Raw genomic sequence first — 24,474 nt, 5'->3', positions numbered from 1 at the left:
TTTGAGATAGAAAAAGCTATCAAAGCCTGAAATGTGCAAAGGCAGCTTAAAATTTTCTACCATAATGCTCAAATATTGTAGTTTTGCAGTGATTACACTGCATAATTAAGAGGGCATAGTCAGAAAATCAAATTCCAAATGATTGGGATAAATATCTAATAATTATCTGTAAAAAAAGAGAATAAAGCAGAATGTTAGAATTACAGAGGAATTTTTCTACTAAGTGCAGGTAAGACTTATGCATCATACTTGAGAATAGGCTAAGAAAAATCAGGAAAGAGAAACTCAGAAAACAACAAGCTGATTTGTGCGAAATGTGGGTTTTCAAGATCAGATTTCACTTTATGACAAATAATTGAGAAATCATGGGAATATAACAAGAATCTCTAAGTTTTGTAGATCTGGAAAAAGCATATGACAAGGTGTACAGAGAAAAGCTCCTCAAAACTCTACAGTTATATGGATTAAATGGAATATTATATAGAGCAGTACATACTCTATATTTAAGTTGTAATTAGCAATTAGAATTGAAGGAAATATAGGAAGGTGGTTCAATTTTAAAAAATCGGTAAGACCAGGGTGCACACTATCTCTACTCTTAGTCATCTATTTGGATGACATTATGAAGTAAAATACCATCCAATCTGACATTAGAATTGGAGATATCACACTTTGCCCTTTGCTTTTTTGCCAATGATGTCGTACTCCTAAACACATCCATTTCAAGTTTCCAGGATCCTAAATTGAATAACAGTTGTAATAGAATTGGAGAAAAATTAGCAATAAAAATACAAATCTATGAAAATTGGCAAGAACATAGAAAACTTCAGTTGCATTCTCAATTCAGACTCTAGACCGTTTGAAATGTTTCAAGTATTTAGGCACAGTTTTTAATGAAAATGGCAAATTAAATATGAAATAAACAACAGAATAAGCAAAGCTGGTATGGTAGGAAGTCAACTGAATAAACTTATATGGAATTCTGTGGTATTGGTATTTTGTGGTGGTATGGCCACTTTGACAGAATTGGAGAGGAAAGGTTAGCCGAACAGGTACTTGATGGTTGGAACAACCAGAGGAAGAGCAAAATCTAGGTGAATTTATTCAGTGAGAAATGCTTTAGAAGTCCAAAATATTGAATATGACAGTATTGGAGTGCTGCCATGTAATAGACTAGTTTTGAGGAAGATTGTTAATAAGAGATTAAGAATGTAAAATTAATTATGTATTGTACTGTCATAATATCCACTGTAATGCCTCTCCATGTGGGACACCTGTTCGTGGCAGAAGGGGCCTCCCAGTGATGGTACTGGCCCTTTTCATTCTTCCTCTTTTTCTTTGCTTTTCTTACCGTATTCTTTGCTCTACTTCTCCAGAGTCTTTTTCAGTATACTTTTTACAACCATCACTGGGATCCAATGCCCTGCTGCCATCGTGTTTGCCATGCGGTGCGAACCGTGGACATCCGGAAAGGGGGATCCTGGTAGTCTTGCACTACTTTGGCCCCTGCTTCAGCAAGATGGGTGGTTCTGGATGGCCCAGCCAGGATCAATCGCTTGCCTGCAAGGGTCAACGGTGTTGCAGTAAGTCTCTCACCCCATGGTCCGGGGTCTGGATCCTAGACCTGCTGCAGTGCCAATATAGCATCCAGGGTAGCCCTGGCATTCCACTCCTGAGCGCAGTTTGTGGTGGGTGGGGAGCTCTGGCGCCGAACTAAAAACTCCTTAACTATGAATCCTTCATCCTCAAATGTTTCAGGGACCCTAACAAAGTCCCAACCAAGTACTGATACTATAGATACAGCATATGGAAACAGAAGAAAGAAACAAAAGATATCAGATACTAACATAAATTTACCAACCTTTTTAATCATTCATGCAACAGGTGAAAAACCAATTGGGAAAATATCACCCTTCTTTATCCAAAAAGGTTTAGAAGGACTGGCAGGACCTCCCAAAACTGTCAAGAAACTGCGTTCTGGTGATATTCTCGTGGAAACAATGTGTAAACAACATTCCGAGAAACTATTGAGAGCAATGACAATGGGTGGAATACAAATTGCAGTAACACCTCACAGAACACTCAATTCCAGTAGAGGAGTGATATCAGAATGGGATCTCCTTGATGTTTCTGATGAGGAGATATGTTCAGAGCTTAAAGATCAAGGAGTGATAGGTGTGAGGTGCATCCTGATATGTAGGGATGGTTGCCTGGTCTTAACCAAGAACATCATCCTTACTTTTGATACACCTAGGCCTTCGACATCTGTAAAAGCAGGATTCTCCTCCGTCCTGTTAGAATGTACATCCCTAACCAGCTGAGATGCTTTAAATGTTAAAGATATGGACATGCCCAAACTGTCGTGGTTCTATTACCTGTGCCAGATGTGGTAGTAAAGAACATGATAATAAATCTTGCTGTGAACAAAAAAGCTAAATGTGTCAACTGTCAGGGAGATCATCCAGCTTGCTCTCATTCATGTCAGAAATGGAAAGATGAAAAAGAGATACAAAAAAATTAAATCAGAACAAAACATAACATATCAGGATGCAAAAAATAAAGCTGGCCACCATTACACCTGTTCTACGATCCTCTTATGCCGAAAAAGTATGAATTAAAAAAGTGCCAACAGAACTCAAACGTATGTCAGGAATTTAATAGTATGCAAACCATGCTCCAGACATCAGTCACTGAAAGAAAATTAGAACATTATGCTTTTTCTTTTTTTTAATTTGTATTTAAAAGCTACTGCAGTTGATTTATTGCAGAAACTTTGCCATAACAATCTTTGGTTATAATCTTATTGTTATTGAATGACTTTCAAAGCTGCTATTTTTTTCCTATGAAATTAAGGAATGGGGATTTGGGATGATTTGTTAGTGTCTTGTCTCTAGGAAGTATGTTGTAAATCTTCTGCTCCTTGTTACCATTATTTCCAGTTTGGTTACATGTTTAAGTGTGATAGCAAAGTCATAACTGACTGATGTTGAGAGTTTATTTTTCACATGGTTAGACTACTACAATGACCTCTCACTGCTTCTGCCTTGATGTCTTCACTACTGGGCCTGGCTCCCACTGACGAGACTTCAATAAAGGTCGAAATCAGTATGGGTAATGGCCCTTGCCTTAATGCATAGCATTACACATATCCGCAAGGAGATGTGCTTTGCATTATGGGAGATACTGAGATAAGAGTGATGAGAGCTTTCCCCACCTTTGCAACAAGTTGCCCGGTGTTGTACTACCTTGCCCTAGTCCTGAAGATATTTTCAGGCGCAAACTTTGTTTGCTCACACTTGGATAAAGGATTAAACTAAACTTATTATAACTGACTGGTATTGATGGTTTCTTTTGGAACAGTAGTGATAGATTGACATGATCCTGACATAGTTGCAGTAAGAATGTTGTATTCTGTTAGAGGATTTCTATATGGTTTCTTCAGTTTGTGTGGCTTCATAACTGGTTGTTAGGACTGACCAACATCTGGGATGTAAAATTTCAAATGGTTGTTTATTTTTATATTTTTTTCATTTTATTTTTTATATTACTCCCCCACATGACAGGCAGAAGAGCCTATAATAAACAAATGCAGTGAGTGGGCTAGCGAGTAAAATCTCTGTAACACAGGTAAGCACAGTGCTGTTGTTTCAACATCTTTTTTACAAAAGCTAACCTTTTAAAATGCATTAATTTAAATTTTCCCTTACCAAAATTTCATGGTTTGTGTGAAATTTATCGTGTATGTGTATGTATATATATATATATATATATGTATATGTACATCACATACATATATGTGATATAGCATCCTTGTGGAGTTTCTTCAAACACCAGCTTATGTGCTTGAGATTATCTTTGTTTTAGTGGTATTAAACAGAATTTGTTAAATGACAGTAAATAGGCACTAATAATCAAACAGAAATGGGAAGAATTCCAAATTGTAATGAACCAAAGAATTAACATTATATTTTACAGGCATCCAAATATTGAATTAAGAATCTCACCTAGAATGCTCACTAGTTGAAATTCCTCCATAATATTAACATTTGGTTTCATTTCCCTTTTTGTGGGGGAGGGGACAGCTATAAACGCTTCACTCAGAATTCAGCCTTCTGAATTATGATAAATTTAGTTTAATCCTTTATCCAAGTGTGAGCAAACAAAGTTTGCGCCTGAAAGTATCTTCAGGACTGGGGTAAGGTGGTACAACACCAGGGCAACTCATTGCAAAGGTGGAGCAAGCTACCAACAACTTCTGTCTCAGTATCTCCTATAATGCAAAACACATCTCCTTGCGGATATGTCTAATGTTATGCATTAAGAGAAGGGCTACTACTCAGACTAGTTTTGACCTTTATTGAGGTCTCTTCAGTGGGAGCCAGGCCCAAGTTGAGATACCAGGCAGAAGCATTAGCAGGTCATCTCTACCTTCTCTTAATGCATAACATTAGACATATCTGCAAGGAGATGTGTTTTGCATTATAGGAGATACTGAGACAGGAGTTGTTGGTAGTTTGCTCCACCTTTGCAACGAGTTGTCCTGGTGTTGTACCACCTTACCCCAGTCCTGAAGATACTTTCAGGCGCAAACTTCGTTTGCTCACACTTGGATGAAGGATTAAACTAAATTTATTATACTCTAACCAAGTGAAAAATAAAAAAATTTCAACTTCTGAATTATGCAGTGTAGCTACTATATGTATCCTACAGTATAAAAGGTTATCTGCTATTTAACAATATCAGATTATCTTACTTTTTTTTTTTTAAGCGATGCTCATTTTTGAAAAAAATAAATAAATAGGAAAGAATAAGTTTTGTACTGTTTGCTATAGGTTCTCATCAAATCCTGTAATCTTGAAATCTTGTGTGATGTTTGTTGTTTATATCTGATTTTGAGTTTGTTGGCCCTTTTCTCTCTGGATTATAAGTTTTAGTTAGATGGCAGAATTGTATAGCACTTGTGAATCATAAACATTTTATACAAAGGCTGCTATACCCATGCAATACCATACATTTACACTAATGTTATTTATTTGTAAATAAAGATTTGTCTATCACAAAATCTCTTCAGTTCTTAACTTATTTTTATAATAATATCCCAGAACCAAATCTGTGTTGACTGAAAAGTTAATAATAAAAACCCATCTGGTATATTGTTATAAAGATATTTGATCTCTGTTACCAATTGTTATAAAGAGGGGGATTATTTATTAATTTATTTATTATCAATCCTCATTTGTTATGAGATTTTCTCTATAACGATTATTTCTATTTCTGAGTGTTTTTATTTATATGCACAAGGGTTCAATTCCGATTGTTGCAATGACGTCTGTTATTTCAGAATTCAAAAAATCACTGACTCAAGGCCAAATACAAAATATACACATTTAATAAAACAAAAACAATATATGTACTTCAATTAAAATTACACAACTAACTACAAAATTAACTGGATCCGAGGCCTTTTAAAATAAACTTAAACTTTTAAGATCACCCATTCTCTGACTCATTCTATTACTGGTTTGTTTAACATATACTTAATCACGTCTACTAGACTAAACACCTTGTTTACACAATAACAAAATGTTCAGTCAGTTTCTTTGTTAAGGCCTTTTTCCGAAGATATAAGATTCTCTTCTTCTTTTTCCATAGAATCTTTTCTCATCACTGAAGTAAGATATTCTGAATTCACTTAAGTATAAGTACTCTTACTTCATGCAGTTCAATTTTGTTAATTTTTGTACCAGCAAAAGAGGTTTCTTCTACTGCTTTATCTAAGTTGCTAAATTCCTTCCCTTTTCCAGTAGAAATAACAGAGCCAGTGTCCTTAAAACAGATGAAATTTTCAATCAGCGTTTCCTCAAACATTCCTATAGAATGTCAATTGCAATATTTTCTTTTATTTACAAATACTTATTTACAGTCTTAACTCCTCCACTTTAATTAAATACTCACAATTCTACAATTCCCTTTTCGGAATCCTCTATTAATATTCCTCCTACTGTCGCATACAACTAAATAAACTTCGTAAGAACAAAATTTCTCTGTCTGCATTCTTAAACTTCCATTAGCTCTCTTGTTTATCCCCTGTTCTTTGATACCGAATGCTCTCTCTTGTTGTTTCCGTTACCTCAATACTGAATGCTCTCTCTATCAGCTGTCAATCACCCATCAAACTCCTTAGCGAGCATGCGCACTCCATGAAAGTGGCAAGCAAAAAGTTATGTATAATGGCTGACGTGTCGTCTCTGTTAGCGTTACGAGAATGTCATTACAAAACACAGCACTTAATAATTTTAAACCACAATAAAATTTCTGAACGTAACATAACTATCCATATCCAATAAGTACATAAAATTTTTTTAAATGCTTCACATTTCATTTTGACAAAATAACATCAATAACATGCACATCAGAAGTGTCGACAATGCGTGTTATGAACACATGTAATCAATCCTATCTTTCATCTGTGACTGAGACATTGTCATGAAAACAATATTAAAACTGCAAAAGCACATACAAAATTGCACAAAACAATAAGTGGAAAAAAATTAGACTGAAAGGCCTAGTGGCTATCAGTTTAATGTTAGTAAGTGTAAAATTTTGCACTTTGGCATGATTAGAATTCCAGTGGCATGTTGTATTAGCAGCGTTATGCTACAAGAAACTGAGGAGGCAAGGGATCTTGGTGTATTGGAATTCGAAGTTCAAAGGTCACATAGCAAAAGCTGCAAATACAACTCAGAGGATAATTGCGAGGTTGAAACGAACCTTGACATTTAAGGATAAGGAAGTCATTTTGCCTCTTCATAAGACTTTGATAAGACTAAACCTCGATTATTGTGCACAGATTTCCTACCATAAAATATACACAATCTATTATAAAAAGTTAAAATTTATCAAAACTTAAACACTTGCAGAGACTGTACATTGCATCATTCACAATTGAGAAAAATGTAAACAAACATAAAGTTGAATTTTATGTTCATTACTGCATAAAATTACCTGTTATTAATTAATTAAATTTATTTAATTAAAATAAAATAAACATTTTATAACGATTCATTCATTATTTTTTATTATTATTTTTTTTTTAAATAATCTTACTTCATCTCCTTAGATGAAGAAACAATCAAAAAACTTAAGACATACCATGCAAGACCTCCTAGAATTTATGGCTTACCTAAGCTACACAAAACTAATGTTCCACTTAGACCTGTCATAGACTGTATAAGCAGTCCAACTTACAAGTTATCAAGATTCTTATCTAACCTTCTCTGCCCTCACATAGGCCACTCAGCCTCTTCAATCAAAAATTCTACTGAGTTTCACACAAAAATTATCAAAACATTCAACTATCAAAAACTGACATGTTAATCAGCTTCGACATTGTCTCCCTCTTCACAAACATTCCCCATAAAGAAACAATAGAATTATTAACTCAAAAATTTCCGCCTGATATAGTTGAATTGTTCAAGTTTGTTATTGCATCAGGTTACTTCACCTGGAAAGGTCAAATTTACAAGCAAGAAGAAGGAACAGCAATTGGATCTCCTTTATCACCAAACCTAGCAAACTTGTTTCTAGAACTCCTTGAAGAAAAAATATTCACTTTTGAACCCAAACCAAAAATTTGGTTAAGATATGTCGACAACGTATTTGCAGTCTGGGATCATCCCGAACATGAATTACAACTGTTTCTAGATAAAATTAATCTTCTTCAGCATCGCATCAATTTTACGTTAGAAAAAGAATCTCCACAGGGTATCTCCTTTTTAGATTTACACATCCAAAGAAAAGAAGACGGTTCCATCGCCACATCTGTCTTTCGCAAGCCTACATTCTCAGGTCGCTACATTCACAATTCTTCGACTCATCATCCATCTCAGAAATCTGGCATTATTAAATCACTAGTTTCCAGAGCACACAAATTCTGCTCCTCTGAAGAATCTTTAAACCAGGAATTAGAAGTAATCAAAAATACAGCCATCCTAAATGGATATAATCTGAAAACAACTCAAAAAAATCATCAGTCACTTCTCCACACATCAAACTAGACAGGAAGAAGTCCCTAGGATTCCCATATCTTACGTCAAAGGCATCTCCGAACGTCTTTCTAAAATTATGAAGAAATACAATTTTGCCACTTCTTACAAACCTATCAACCAAATTTACAACTTGTTACCTTCCTAAGGCCAAACTCTCACCTTTGATGTTGCTTGGCGTTTATGAAATTCCATGCTCATGCAAATTGTCTTACTTTGGACAGACAGGTCTGTTCAGAAACGCATCTCAGAACATCAAGACCACATTCGTCTCTTTAAACCGCAAAAATCTCGCCTTTCTCAACATGAAATTGAAAATCCAAGCCATAGGATCCATTGGGAAAAATCTAAACTTTTACATAGATCTTTATATAAACATGAAAGTTTATACAAAGAAAGTTCTGAAGCCCTACTACACAGACCAACCTTAAACCGCAACGACGTTCTTACTATTCCTAAAGTATGGGAAATTGTCATACAAAATTGTGTTAAATAATTAATTTTTTTTTTTTGTAACACGTTATGCACGTTTAATGAGATTCTATTGTAATCATGCGCGCCCTAACTGTATGTTATTCCTATTATTGTTTTAAACTACTGTACTGATGATGTCCTAAGATACTTAGGATGAAATATTTACAATTAAATAATTTTCACTGTGGTTAATACATGTGTTTCTTTTAATTATGATTCATTAATTAATGTATAGGCTAGGCAAAGCAATCATATTGCTGCTGCTTTGTTATCAGTACATGAATTGTTATACATGTAAATAAATACGAATTTCTTTTTCATATTATCTTTTCATTTTTGATGTCTAGTGTTAGTAATATGTAAAACATCTACAGTGTTTTGTATACCAATTGAGCATTTGGAAGAACAACCATACGTTTGGAAGAGGCCTAAGTTCGCTTCTCGTGATAAGAGGAATCTTTATATGGGTGAAGATGAGTTAGTTGATTTCATATGGAGATAGCAGGGTTTTTTCACCCTACATACAGGCAAATCAGCCTTCAGGACATGAAATTTACAGACAAAATATACTAGTGGTGGTGGGCAGTAGATGTCATTGGTGTAGGTGATGGAAGTGGCGGAGATGGAGAGTTGTAGAGTAGGTGCCCTCCCTCGATAAGTCTTTGGATTCTTGGAGGTGTCACGAAATAATAATTTAAGGCAATATTGATGTAGGTACTGACAGACAGACGACATATACGGACATCTTGTATACAGACGGCATAAACTTACGGTATCGATAAATACAGTACACTACTGTGAATGCATTTTCTCTAGTTTACTTTATTGTAAAGAATGCAGTATATAATATATAACATACAATATATGTGTTAGTTTCTGGTCAGCAGTAGGCTATCAGTAGTTAAGTTTTTTGGAGAGTCAAAAGTTATACACGGATTTTTGAACAACACAAGCAGTTGGTGGCCCTAACTGCCACATTGTTCAAGGGTCAACTATATTTCATCTTGTTAGCCTTCACACCAGATAGCTTCCAACTCGCTGCTAAATGAGACATTACTGCTTATATATCAGATGACTTAAGACATCTGATATTATTTCTAAAAAAAAATGTCTTATCTTTCACCTTCAATTGCAGTTATAGCATCTGATTGTTGCACTAATGCCAACAATATTAAGCCACAACATTTTCACCAAAGCAACAAACCCAGCCCCTTCATTTTTTCTGGAGATGTAACAAATTACCAGCTGTCCTTTTCTTATACTTCAATCTACAGTTTTTGTTGTTTCCAACTGGTACAGTCTGTTTATACCAGTTGGAAAGCTTTCTCTCTTTCTTCCCCAGATATGCTCAAAAGGTCTAACCTAAAGTGCACCTTTCTACCTCTTGGCCAAATATGTAATCATGCTTAATGATATTCACATCATTATCACATTTGCATATGATCTAGTTTCTCTGACTCTCTGCATTATGTCTCCTCCCAATAAATAATTTCTCATGGCTGCCATTGCCACATTCATTAAAGAGTAGCCCCCATCCTATTATACAAGTCTTTTGTACCACCAAACACATTCCGCATATCCAAAAACTTGTATCCATTTCTTCTACACAGCCTGCACATTGAATCATTTGCTATCATAGTCCTTATTCTTAACTCATTACTATCACATCTCGTTAGCAAACCAACAATTTAATCTCACTTTTTTCCTAGCTTCTTTCATATTCTCACTCATACTATATCTCTTTTACTTTTCTTTTTTCTGTGACATTTGTCACATCCTTAATTTTCATCCCTGGGAAGTTCATAGTAATGACTTCAAATTAAATATTGAATCACCATACTACATCACTTCTTTTTTTCTTATATTGTAATTGACTTACCTTGACGATGTTATTATTCTTACCAACTTCAGTGCTTTTCTGCCTTTTCTTATTCTGATTATTTTTCTTATCCTGTCTGTTTCAAACATTTCTCCACTCTCCAGTTCTCTAGATGTCAAATCTTCCTTGCTTATATTATTAACATTGCTGCTGCAGCTTTTCTGCTCAACAAGACAAAGGTTCTCCTCATCATCCCTTATGGTCAATTAACTTGTGCTTTTTGACACCTTGTTATGGCAAAATTTCTGCAGTTATATTACTAAATGCACGAATACAAGAAATCCACTAAAAACTACAATAATATGCTTAAAGCTACACAAATGAAACTAAGAAAACATCCGATAAATCAAAAATAATAGTCATTCTTACAGGAGCTTTGCAACAGCTTTTACCAATGATTATAAATAATTATTTTTATTATATTGCACTGAAATCTTTTGCATTGATAGATTATCTAATTTTTTTTTACAATTTGTTATAGGTCATCAAGAGATTAATTGTGTAGAAACAAAAAATTTATATAAAGAGCTTCTGTCAGTATTTGATAAACAGATTTTGCCTACACATGCATGTTCTCATGTACAGTTTATTATGTTTTTCATCTGCAATTTTAGACCTGTGAGTATTCTTTTATCTATATTATCGTATTATAAAACTGATTTGATTTTAATTAGTTCATAAGAGGAAAATTCTCATTAGTAATCTTAGCTGCTGTTAATTCATTAGTTGAAATGTTTAGTTAGATAACTTCAGTTCAAATTATTTTTTTAAATGCGTCAAGTTGTTTATCTTCAATTAGCAGTGTATTTCCTCAGCCCATTAGACATAATGTTGACCACCACCTTATTTGCACAGCAGTCTTTCATACTATTATACTATACTGTTATTTTATACTATTAGTGACATTTAAGTCACTAATAGTATAAAGCATAAATTTTGCATATGCTGTCAAAGGTATGTGCTCATATCACACGTATAAAAATGGAGTGGGTAGGAGAGGGAGAGTTGTAAATGATTCCCTTTAAGAAATAAGTAAAAATGATTAGAAATTAATAGTTATTTTTTTGTGGATTACTTAATAAAGTTCTCATTGAGAAGTTGCTGTATCTTCATTATTTTTAAGTGAAGATGAAAGCTATTTTCTTTTTGTTGAACTGACAGTTGTCAAGTAAAAAACACACAAGAAGGTTCCAAAATAGGTATATTCTGTTTCAGTGCTAGAGAGCTGAATTTTATATACTGTTAGTGTTTTTGGTACCTGTTTTAAATAGAAACTCAATATGCTCAGCGAAGTGTTGAAGACATACGTATGAGTTGGTATTTTAATGTATGATATGTGCAATGAAATCTCTTTAATTCTAGATAGTATTTTTATGCCCAAAGTTTCCAGCAAAAGAGGAAGCATGATACTGATTTAGTATGTATCCAAGGTATCACCTTCAATGAAGTCACTAGCTTTTCAGGAGTTCTACTCTTACCTATTCTAACACAGTGATATGGTGATTTCTGATAATTTAGAAAATACTTTTCTGGTTTAAAATGCAGATAGACTCTCATCATTTTGAATTGCGATCTAGACTTCTTCCCAAAATGAATCCTGTTGTTGAGCATTTCTGATTTCATTAGAATCCTGCTATTCTGAAGTACACTCCTTTAAAGCAGTGTGAGATGAAATAAATAGTAACAGGATTGATATCCACATCTTTTTTCTAGTCGGATCAGCATGTTTTGATAACATAGGAGAACAGACATCAATAAGCAGAGAGACATAATATGTAAAGCACAGTTTCTCTTAAGATCAGTTTCATCAAGAAAAATTATACCAGACTCGTAAATGCTGCTTATCTATGAAGTGATAAACATTTTCCTTCAAGATCACCTGAAAAGATGTACTATTAATTACCTGAGAGACCAGTAGCTCTTGAGAAAAGAAATATTGAAATCTGGAGTTGTAACAGACATGGCTTTTGTTACTAAATATCTCATGATTGAAAATTTCTCTTAAAATTTACATTTTGGTCTAAATCCCTTTTACCAGTCCCTGAATTAGAAACCTTCTGCAGAAATCAGTAATTTCCTTATAGGACTGCGAATACTGATCTTCAATTCCCTGCACATAGGTGAGATATGGGTTGGCAACAGCCTTCATTAAATGCTTTGGTCAATTACTGCATACAAGAATTTCTGTTCATCTGCATAAGCCTTCTCAGACAATGCCAATCTCATTACGTCAAGCAATGGGTTTCTTTTCTTTTTTCCCCCACTGATTAAACACCCAGGTATCTCACCTTTTGAGAAACTAGTCAACTCGGATGTTTATAAAATTGTAGCTCCAGCCAGATGGGCACCCACAATAAGCCTTTTATTGAACTTCAAAAGATCCTTTGTTTTTTCTCATTGCGATCAACAAGATTGACAATTACTGACTAGCAGCATTCTTAAATAGCTATCTACACATGATGATGCTTGTGACCGAGTATTTTGCATGTACGCTATGTAAGTGAGGTTTACATTTGTCTGCATAAAGGTTTCTAATTTAGTGGCCGGTATGTGTATAACTCTATAACTGATCCTTCACACTGAAAGAAATCCATCTGATAACTGGAATATCATGAATCTACGAGAGTGGTCTGAAAAGTTCTCAGCCTAACAATGAAAAAACAAATTTATAATTTCAAAATTATTTTTATTTTTCAACATAATCTCCCTTAAGACTAATACATGGATTCCAGTGCCTGTCCCTGTAGTGGTTCTCAGTAAGATCTGCAAAATACCCCTCTTATCTTTCATCTCCTCTACATCCCCTAATATATTGCCACCAATCCCATATTCTACATCCCATCTTTGCTTCCCAAATTTTTAAACCTTACACTTTGCAGCATTACACCGATCCCTACAGACTCGTCCATTCAGACAGTTTATTTAGGTCCACTTGCAAAGCTATAACATCTGCTCTACTTCTCATAACTTTCCCCAACCTTGCACTATCTGCAAACTACTGTATAGTATTATTTAAGCCCCTTTCCAATGTCATTTACATACAAATTAAACAACAATGACCCAAAAACAGACCCCCGAGGCATGTCCATCCTCATACACAACCTGCTGATACCAATCAGACAGCCAATCCAATGCACCAATCTACTATCCAACCCCCGTCTGTTCCAATTTAACTACTAGTTTGTCATGTGGCAATCTATCGAAAGCCTTTGCAAAATATTAGTGTGCTATTATATATGTATCCCCCACTTGCCCAATGTATTCAATACATTGTTTATAATAAGTAAAAAATAGCTAAAAACATGATGTTCCTTTTGCAACCCCATGCTGTCCATTAAAGAGAATTCTACTGCTGTCCACTCAGTTCTGAATCCTTGTTCTCACCAGCTTCTCGAACACCTTGGCTACAACATATTTATATAAGTAATAATTTGCACATGACCAATATAATTTTTTTTATCTTTTGTATAAATTTTTGTACATACGGGAACCTGAAAAGTTCTCGGCCTAATAATGAAAAAATGAATTTATAATTTCAAAATTATTTTTATTTTTCAACATAACCTCCCTTATGACTAATACATTTATTCTAGCACCATTACCCTATCCCTTTAGTGGTTCTCAATTAAAACAGCAAAATACCCCTCTACAGCTGCAATCACCTCTTTATTCGATGAAAAATGCTGACCAGTGAGGAAGAGTGTTAGTTTTGGGAAGAGATAGAAGTTAGAGGGAACGAAATCTGGGGAATAAGATGGATGTTCGAACAATTCATAGTGCAGATCCCTTACTTTTCCCATTGCCAAAACACCTTCGTGGGCAGGTGCATTGTCCTGATAAAAGATGAGTTTCTTCTTCTGCAAACTGGGTCTTTTCTCACGAATTTTTTCGTCTAGTCTGGTTAAAAGATTGGAATATGCCCCGGTTATTGTTTTACCCTTTTCAAGATAATTAATAAACAAAATGCCTTTAGCATTCCAAAACACTGATGCCATAACCTTTCCTGCTGATGGAACTGACTTTGTCTTCTTTGGCACTGAACAACAGGCTTCTGTCCACTGTTTTGACTGCTATTTGGATTCTGGTGTGTAATCCTACACGTTCTTTTGAAATGCCTATTGTTTCAGCAATTTCATGCAATTTAACTCGCCACTTATCCAATACCATATCGTGCACTTGATCAATGATTTCTAGTGTTGTTACACATTTTGGACATCCTTCATGTGAATCATCTTCAAGACTGTTACGGCCGCGTTTAAACTCGGCAGCCCATTTCAAGGAAAAAATCTTGCTGATAGTGTTGCCATCTATGGTCGAGGCCGAGAACTTTTCAGACCGCCCTCGTACGTCACAGGAAGAAAAGTAATTTCTCTTGAAAAATCTGCTGGCCACAGATTTTGTGAAAACAGAATTTTCAGTCATATTAAGAGATGATTTATTAGTATTCTGGCTTGATCTATCACTACCACAATTATCTGTATCTATACAAGATTTTTCATGGGAAAACCTAGAAGTATGACCCAATTTATCGTACCTATAGCACTTATCTTTAAATGAAGTTCTCCTCACTTTGAGCCATTTCTAATACGTATGCGATGCTCGTACTTCTTTTCCATATACAGACCTAAGTTCTGTTTTCAACCGATCCTAAATTGAAAACATATAATTCTATCAATGAAATTTTGTGTCTTCAGCTGAGCTCAAGAAAGCTTCCACATTTTCAGAATTATTGCCACTCAAATTCTGTATGGCATGTGCCAAGTTTATACACTTTATAAATTCTTCGTTTTGAATGCAGGCTGCTGAATCATTGCTTGCAGTAGTCACAGTAAAATTTTAGGCAAACTACAAAAATTATCATATAAAGAAAAACAATATATATTCTTTGTCAGTTAAATTATACTGAAGTGAAATTCCAAAAATCTTTTCGGCTGCACCATTGTTATTTATTTTTGTTTGCTATATTTGTAATCCTGCTATTAATGTATAATGTAAATATATTTTCCCTTTAGTTTACTGAGTCTCCTCAGACCTGTACTTGCTGTTTAGGTTTTCTTTTTTATGAAATTTATATATTAAAAAAAATGAATAATCCTTCTACTGATTCACACACACATATCCTTAAGACATTGGGCCTTCTGATGTTAAATACAAAATATCTGCAGAGGCAAAAGTTAACATATTTTAGACAGATACTCAGATAACAAGAAACTTCACTGTCTTGCTCTGGAAAATCAAACACATCTTCCACACTTATCAAGTGTTTTGAATAAATGGAAGTTCTCTAAAAGGAAACGGTAACAACAACAAGAGGTTCCCTTGCACACAGTCACACAGGGAAATGTCAACTCATACCTGTGTCTTCAGTACTTCACTGATCATATTGAATTTATATTTAAAACAGGTACCAAAAATGTTAACAGTAAATAAAATTTAGCTATCCAGCACTGAAACAGAATACAACTCTTTGTGTTTTTTACTTGACAACTGTCAGTTCTATAAACAGAGAATAGCTTTCCATCTTATCTTCACTCAAAAAAATCACTAACACGAAGATAGAATAACTTCTCAATAAAAACTTTATTAAGTGACCCACAGAAAACAACTATTCATTCCTTATATTTTCCTTTGCTTCTTAAAGACAAACATTTGCAACTTGCTCTTATTTTCTATCCATTCCATTTTTATGCCCACATTCCTCTCTCTCGCTTGTGTCCATGAGCTGACCAAACCAACTTCACTGCCTCCTCTTTCATTCCATCTACTTCAGTCTTAGAGGCATTTCTTTTGGATTAACCCGTAAGAGAGAAACCATCACTATACTTGGAATTCCCTTCTCCACTTACCCAATATTACCAGTTCAAGAACTTATATACAAAATCATTGAAACCTTAGAAGACTGGAAGATTGGACCACTTTTCTTCTAAAGCCATAGTACTTAAAACTATATCCTTCCCTGGTCATTTGTGCATAATTAATATTACAGACATCACAGAAGCTGAAGAAAAGCAATTATATAATAAGCCTGTGCAAATATTTTCCCCAGCCAATACCAATAAGTTAAAAAGAAATTTTTTTAATTATCAAAGAAGCATGGAGGCTTTGTGCTTCCAGTTTTAAAATTTCTGTTATTTAAGCAATACAGCTTCAAAAATTCTTAGTATAAAATGTTGCAGATCAATCGCACATGTGCTGACCTTCTCCAGTACTACCTAGGTTTTATCTTCCCCTGTTTGGAGTAAATGTGGGTAGTGTAGACTACCCACATTATGCAATGTTCACCAGGGGAGATAAAATTGTCTATTTTTGCTGAGAGGTTTTTGAAATAGTTCCATCCTCTTAGTTCAGTGTGGTCATATGGTCAATTGCAGAAATGACAAGAGCATATGTACTGCATTGCCTTCCCAAGCAGAGAAGGCGATTAACTAAGATAAGGTTATCATATAAGATCTTATATATCACTAGGGGGTTCCGGACTGGTAGGCTGGTTCTCCTTGAATTCTGATGACTCAAATTTTGAAGACTCTAAAGCCGCCCCCCCCCCCCAGTGTGTGCGCTGCCCAATTCTCCCGAGTTTCGAACTGGTAGGCCGGTCGGTTCTCCTTGAATTCTGATGACTCGAATTTTGAAAACTCTTAGGGGGTTCCGCCCCATGCTTCCTTGCATGTAGGAAGCCTTGAAATGGCTTTGAAAAAAGTTTCCAGTCTTTAGAACGAGGTTTTTTTTTTCTTAACCTTTTATGTGCTAATGTTCTGTTAACAGTCTTTCATGGGGGATTCACATTAAAACTATGCAGGTAAAGAAGGGATACACGCACCATCATCATGATACATAGTATTTGGGAGCAGCATGTTGATGATAAATTATCAAGTAAAATTTCATATGTATGATTTTATTCTCCATAGCCTGCTCTAAAAAAAAATAATAATTAAACTTTCATAGTAACTAACTGATGCTTCCTTTTTTTTTATATTCGGACAACTTCATAAGTTGAAGTTAATGACTTAAAAGTGAGTAAGACTAACTATTTGTTGTCTCATGTTCTAATGATATAAAGGGTTTGGTACTTTTTTTAAGATTCTCTGTGAAGACTTCATTGATCATTTATGGAGAAAAGTTGAGAGTCCTAATACTGCAGTTATAATTAGACAGACTGCTGTTTGCTATATTGGAAGCTTGGTTGCCAGAGCTAAATATATTCCTGTTAGGTAAGTACTGTTTGGTATAATTTGATAATTATTTTGATATAAAATAAAATTAAATCTAAAATATAATGTGATAAAGAGTAAGTGTCTTATACAGAGTGTCCCAAAATTCACGCAAGATTTAAGTTTAGCGCCATTTGTGCGGTAAAGTGTTGCCAATGAGAAAAAAAAGACAGTGTGACAGCTGACAGTTCAGGGTTATTAAAAATGGAGCGCTACATGAAAGAACAACGCATTTTCATTGTTGAGCAATATTTTAAAAATAATGAATGTTTGGCAGCTACAGTTCGCAATTGTCGTACAAAATATGGTTGGAACAGTGATTTTACTTCATCGACTGTGAAAAGATTAATTAAAAAATTCAAGGAAACTGGATCAATTAGTGATCTTATACACTCAGGCCATCGTTCAACAGAAAACATTGAAGCAGTTCATGAGCGTTGCTGAGAGTCCAGGAACATCAATTCGGCACCGTAGTCTTGAATTGGGCATTTCGAGAATCTCTCTACAGCGTATTCTCATGAAAGATTTGCATCTTTATGCTTACAAAGTTCAATTGACTCAAGAACTGAAGCCTACTGACCAAACACAGCAAAGAGAGTTCGTTGAATGGATTATGGAACAACAAGTGGATGCTTATTTTTCGAACAAAATCATCTTCAGCGATGAGGCTCATTTTCATCTTGATGGCTTCGTTAATCGACAAAATTGTCGCATTTTGTCGATATCCACAAGCAAAGTGTTCCTTTTTGGTCTTACTGTTGATATGTATGGATTCTCCTATTTTAGCATGTTTATTAAAAATAAACATGCTAAAAACATTCTCATATTGGTAACTCCTTCCTTTTCATAAAATATTCTTTCAATTTTCTGAATAAAGTGAAAAATCTACACCCATGAATTAATTTCACCATGTTTCCATGGTGAAATTAATTCATGGATGTAGATTTTTTGTTTGCTAGAAAGTTAGGTAATGTATCTTCATTCTGTGGCCAGATCACAAAAATGTCTATAATAATGTACCCAAAACAAATGTGGAGGATGAGTGGATAAGCAACGGATATCTTTTAAATGTTCCAAATATCTCTTTCTTATCCATATACCCTCAACATTTGTTTTGGGTACAAGAGCAGGAGAGGGTGGAATCCCCATGGTCTTTCCTTCGACTTCTCTGTAGGTTTGGTTTTGACAAAGAAATTAACCAGAGTGAATGATAGTTAAATAATGGAAAGGTTTGTGAGAGCAGATGAAGCATATCTCCTAGAGGTGTATCGAAATTGACCATAAATTGTTAGGTTGGAGGGAAGATTTTTCACTTTATTCAGAAAATTGAAAGAATTTTTTATGAAAGGGAAGGAGTTACCAATATGAGAATGTTTTTAGCATGTTTATTTTTAATAAACATGCTAAAATAGAGAATCAATACATATCAACAGTAAGACCAAAAAGGAACACTTTGCTTGTGGATATTTGGCATACCATAGAATTCTAGTAAAATAAGTTTTAAGTTTGTCTATGCACTCTGCATCAAGGCTTACAGTTTCACATCTAATAGTAAGTTTAATTTTCTGAGTTGATGAGGTTGTGATGTAGTTCCTTTGAAGCCTAATTGTCATACACATAGTAAGAGATTTTTTGTTATTTTGCTTAACAGATTATTTTCTGTTTGTTATTTGTAGATTCCATAACACCATAGCCATTCCTTTATCTGCTTTTGTAATAATGAGATGATGGTTGTAAACCATCGGTATATGTATATAGATGTTCTACAGAATTTTGTTTGTGTAAATTTGATTGTTTCGAATTACCAATTTTGGTTATTAGTGCATTTATATTTTGAGAACTGCATGATTAATAGTTGTTTTTATATCTCTTATGCATCTCTTAAAGAAAATAGTGTGTCACTAATAAAACAGAAATTCGAAAAGGTCCAAATACACCGGCGCATGTGGTTATTAGTTAAATTTTATTCACCATCGCTTTCTGACAGTAGCCGCATTCTTTTTGTGTGAGACTGGAATTAAATCACTTCCATCACTTTGGCCATCCTGTTCGTACTGCAATGGTGAAACTTTTTCTTCAGTAAAAGGAACTAAATTAGCACTAATTTCCAATAATTCTGAAGGTTGATTTTTTATTTTTTTTACCACGAACTGTGTAAGTAATCATTGAAATCCTGTTTGGACTAGCTCTTTGTATAATTCTTCATATCACACCATACATGACTTCAGTTTGCATTTAAACTGTTCAGCTCGCTCAGTATTTGGATGATGTGTAAGAAAATGACTTTGCAATTTTACTAGCCATTTGAAGCCCTTCTTTAATTAATCCTACAGTGAGTGGAATCTCTTTCATTGAGATTCTCAAGGACAGCTTCTATTATTTCGTCATCACTAACAGCCATGTCAACCATCAATTCTTCAATATCTGCAGATGAAAAATCATCAAATCTTTCTCTGCCAGCTGCATGTGCTAATCTGATGATATTAGGATATTCAGTTGTATGCAAAAGTACAGAGTTTTTCTTTTTCACACATTCTGGCCAAGTAGCTTTTTGGCATTAATTTAAAGTTGATGGTTTCAATTCTGATAATGCCAACTTAGCAAGTTTGATGCAATCCAAAATGTATTGGAATGTTCTTCTTATGTAATAAGTTTTGAAGGTAGCGATCACACCCTGGTCTAGTGATTGTATTAAGGATATTGCATTAGGTGGCAGAAAACAAAATTCCACATTCCGGTGTTCTAAAACCGGATGGACAGGAATATTGTCTATAATCAATAAAACTTTAAAGTCCAGATTTTTTCCATCAAATAGCGTTTAACTCTTCTGGAACAAAACATTGATGGAACCATTCATTAAACATTTCTTTTTTATCATCACTAACATTTCATTGTCTGTGGTCTTAGGGATTGAATGAGTAATGGTTTTAATATATGATCTCCTGAAGTATTGCTGCAAAACAAGTCACATGATCCTTAGCTGCTTTAAAGCCACTAACACTTTTTGTGATTTCGCTATATAAGTTCTACTTGGCATTTGTCTACATTCTGTAGCGTAGAGTAATGCCTGATATTTAAAACATCGAGGCGGTTCCCCAAAATTCAAGTACATGTGTACCGTACTAGGAAATGATAATTATAATGGAAATACCCTTTTTAACAGAACTGAATTCAAACAGAAATTTTAAAAATAAGCATCATTTGAACAGTGTTAAATCAAAATATATAATGTAAAAATAGAATTGGTTTTGTTTTCTAAACCGTGTTATTTCGAAATCGTGTAAAAGGAGAATTGGGTGTATATAAGTTGAAAAGACTTAACTGAAAATGTGAGTTTTTACCGCTTTCAAGCAAAAGCACCCTGAAGATAATGTGTAATAGCAGTGGTTTCCCTTTGGAAGAAAGAAAGATACAGATATTAGTGACATGAAGAGTTTTTGGAACTAAAGAAAAAGTTCTATTAGTAGCTGACTTTCAGAAAGAAAGATGTTTAAAAGTTGTTGAGCTGTTACATTACAGAAGTAACTGGAATAATAATCGCAGAAGAATGTTATAGGATATTTGGTACTTGATAATTGAAATTTCTCACATAGGAAAAGAAATGTTTATCGGATATTAAAGGTTCCATTATTGCAGTAATGATTTAACAGTTCTTTCGGAGGATACAGTAAGTTGAATTTTAAATGTTCAGTCATTTTTCCTTGGGAATCCTTCTTACAGGAAGAGGGAAAAGATTGTGAATCTTTAAGATTCACAATCTTTTCTCTCTTCCTGTAAGAAGGATTCCCAAGTAAAAAAAGAAGTAACATTTTTGTGGGATATTTCTAGACGGCATGTAAGGAGGAACACTAGACAGTGTTCTAATTTGAGGACTTTATTGCAAAGTGTGAATTTTCGTATATCTAACTGCAATAGGAAATCTACAAGTATTTCCAAGATAAAATGGTTTTATGGAAAAGAACTGTTTCTGCTGAAGAAATAAACTCCTTCTTTCAAGAGAGATCCAGATGCTGTTAAGAGACATAATGTTTGTCTTTTTTTAGGTATATTTTGGGCCCAAAAACCAGATAATGTGTGATTTGTTTGTCATTTTAGATTTTCAGTCAAGTTTCTGTTGTAGAAACTTGACTGAATTTAATAAAGTAAAGTAAATAAATGGAAGTAAAGTTCAGAATATTTTATATATATTTTTAGAATGTATCTTAATATTATTAAACTGTTCATCGTTTTTTATATATGAAGGTTTGAAGACATTATTTACTTAATTATTGTTAAGTTAAGATTGAATTTTTGAAAATAAGAGAGAGTTATTATAGCAAAATTACATATATCTAGGATCTTACTTGTGTGTTTAGATTTCAGTGTAGAAATCTGATACCACTCGCAGCCTATTTTTATAAAGGGCAAAATTGATGATCAGAATTTAATAAATAAATAATACTTTTTACAAACAATAAAAAGTAGTTTTAAAACCTTCTTTGCTGTTATGTCTTAAGGATCGTAAAGCTATAATTTCTGTCAAGAAAATGTTTTAGGTAGCTATCAGATGACACTTCCAGACAAAGTTTATAGTATCTTCACTGGAGAAGAGGATAAATTTCTTTCAGTATTAAAGAGGAAATCTAAGTAAAGGTATCTTCTCAGGAACTATAGCAAATTCATATCCTTTTATGTTTAATTTCAGTTAAAGGAAGTCATAAGATGTTTACTACCCAGTTATCTGGAACAGTAAGGTATGGGCTTTACTTAATGACAAGAACATTGATTTGCAATCTAAATATTGCTTGTTCGTTAAGTGACCAGTGAAGAAAGTGTTTTTTGCAACTTTTAAAACTACATGGATGTGTACTTGAGGTAATATCATCATGGATATCAGAGATGTAACATATTACTAGTGATCACATTTCGCAGCTCAAAGATGATTATGGGCAAGTGATAAACTCTATTTTTAGATTGATATTATGTCTGCTGGGAGATTTCATGGTTTCCTTAAACTTTGCAAAGTTATTAATCTCAGATCTTGGCACTTTTTAAAAAAAAAAGGATATCTTTGCTTGCATCATATCTTGTAACACAGATAATTTATCATTTCTACTGGTCTTCTTAGTTACTTATTCCTCCGTGAAGGATTAGTAGTTGTTGTTTTAAAGATACTTGTGCCATAATGTTTCCTGAAATTAACACAATAGCACAAGGAAATGAGCAAACGATATTTATTCAAAGGCCATATATTTGGACCTGAAAATTACAGGTCATCATCAGTTTGTCAATTTTGGAGTTGACCTGTAAATAAGTTGTTGGTTAGCAGCAACTATTGTTATGGTTTGGAAGGAATGATAGTGCCCAATTCAGCAGAGCACTGTCCATGAAGGTATCTATAGAATAAGTTAGAAACTGAATGTCTTTGAGAGAATTGAAATTGATTTGTGAAAGAGGAATCATTAATTAACTGGATTTTTCTTTTGTGGATAACTTCAAGCAATCGTAGAGATGATTTAATGCATCATCCCCAAGTGCTCAGTATACTAAGGAATATCATCATCATCACACAATGATATTCCTCAGTATACTAAGGAATATCATTGTGTGAACACAACCAAGGAATTGAATAGAATATCACCCTGTGTTGAGCAATATTCCATGGTGGGGCAAATTTTCTACTTGTATAGAGTTAGTAGTTATAGAGACGTGAAGTAGTGTCTTGAGCCAAAAAGTACAGGGAGGTTTTTTGGCTGCAACAATGGCTGGGAGGTGAATTGATGTGTAGATCATTCCAAGAAGGAAAATCTGATTGTGTTTAGGTATCTGGATATTATTTAAAGGGATGGGACTTTAGATCTTTCTTGCAAAAGATTAGACAATAGTTTTGGTGGCATTGAAGTCTACAAGATTGTCCTTACTTCATTGAAATATAGGTAAGAGTTCAGGATATTTGTCATGGTGAATCTTTGAGGGTTCTACAACTGAGCGCTGCGAGATTCGTCAAATTAAAAAGGAGGAATGAAGGGTACTGTCACCTGGTGGTGATTGAATGAGAGGAAATAGTTGGATTATCGGATGATTAAAAGTTGGATTACTGAGTGATCACTTGTCATCCATGCTGATTTAAAACAGTGATTGATGTGAGAATTGAAATAAATGAACTCGAGGTGTTCACGATAGTAAGGAATATCAGCATGTGAATACCACCATGGAATTGAATTGGATATCAGCTTGTTTGTTACGAGAATGCATAATAGAAATGGCAATGCTCCTAATTAGACTATTTAGGTCTTAGCACTGGACAGGGGAAGGGAAAGATGACAGCTACATTACAATAAGGCTTCAAGACAAAGGTAGCCAGTTATAGACTGATCATTATCGTAGGAACAATGGTTAAGATGCTGAAAATGTTAAGAAAAAAATCTAAAAGGAATTAGCAATTTGATACTCTGGGGAACAGCATTGAATTTGGGAAGAGATCCTGCCTTAGCAATTTACTTTATACAGTTGAGTTGGATAAAAGAGATGGTTATGCAGTGATATTACTGGACTTTGTAGGATATAGCATGGAACCCTATTACATGACAGGGAACAAATGAGGATAAATATGAAGCTAGTGGCATAGATGATGGTTACTAATAGATAAAGAATAATAAAGGTATTCCTCACTATGGCAAACTCATTGGGGAGACAATAGTTTGGTATAGTAAAAATATTTTTAGCAAAGCATTTTGCCTAGATTTGGTTGAGATTGTTCAGTAGTTTGTTAGTGAGTGAACTTGTTACAGTGTTTACTGTAGAATTGTAGTGAGAGTTTGTATATTGCATTTGATTTAAAGTGAAAGTAGCTGAACGATGTGTGCCATAGGACTCGTAGATGTCAGCA

The 24,474-nt window shown here is 34.2% G+C and overlaps 1 protein-coding gene across 1 annotated transcript in view; it reads left to right on the top strand.

Annotated features, from left to right (window-relative positions):
• The window catches only part of Tif-IA (RNA polymerase I-specific transcription initiation factor RRN3 homolog Tif-IA), a 308,793-nt gene that overhangs the window by 181,888 nt on the left and 102,431 nt on the right, over positions 1-24,474 (top strand). Inside the window, exons 9-10 of the mRNA XM_090397940.1 lie at positions 10,880-11,016; positions 17,476-17,606. Coding sequence (XP_090254066.1) covers positions 10,880-11,016; positions 17,476-17,606 — 268 coding nt within the window. The remainder of the gene's footprint in view (positions 1-10,879; positions 11,017-17,475; positions 17,607-24,474) is intronic.

This window comes from Typopeltis vanoorti, chromosome 9, assembly GCF_054136105.1.
Source record: "Typopeltis vanoorti isolate ZY-2024b chromosome 9, IOZ_Tvanoo_1.0, whole genome shotgun sequence".
Classification (NCBI taxonomy): Eukaryota; Metazoa; Arthropoda; class Arachnida; order Uropygi; family Thelyphonidae; genus Typopeltis; species Typopeltis vanoorti.
Note: the sequence above shows the minus strand (reverse complement) of the source record. Positions and strands in the feature narration are given on the sequence as shown.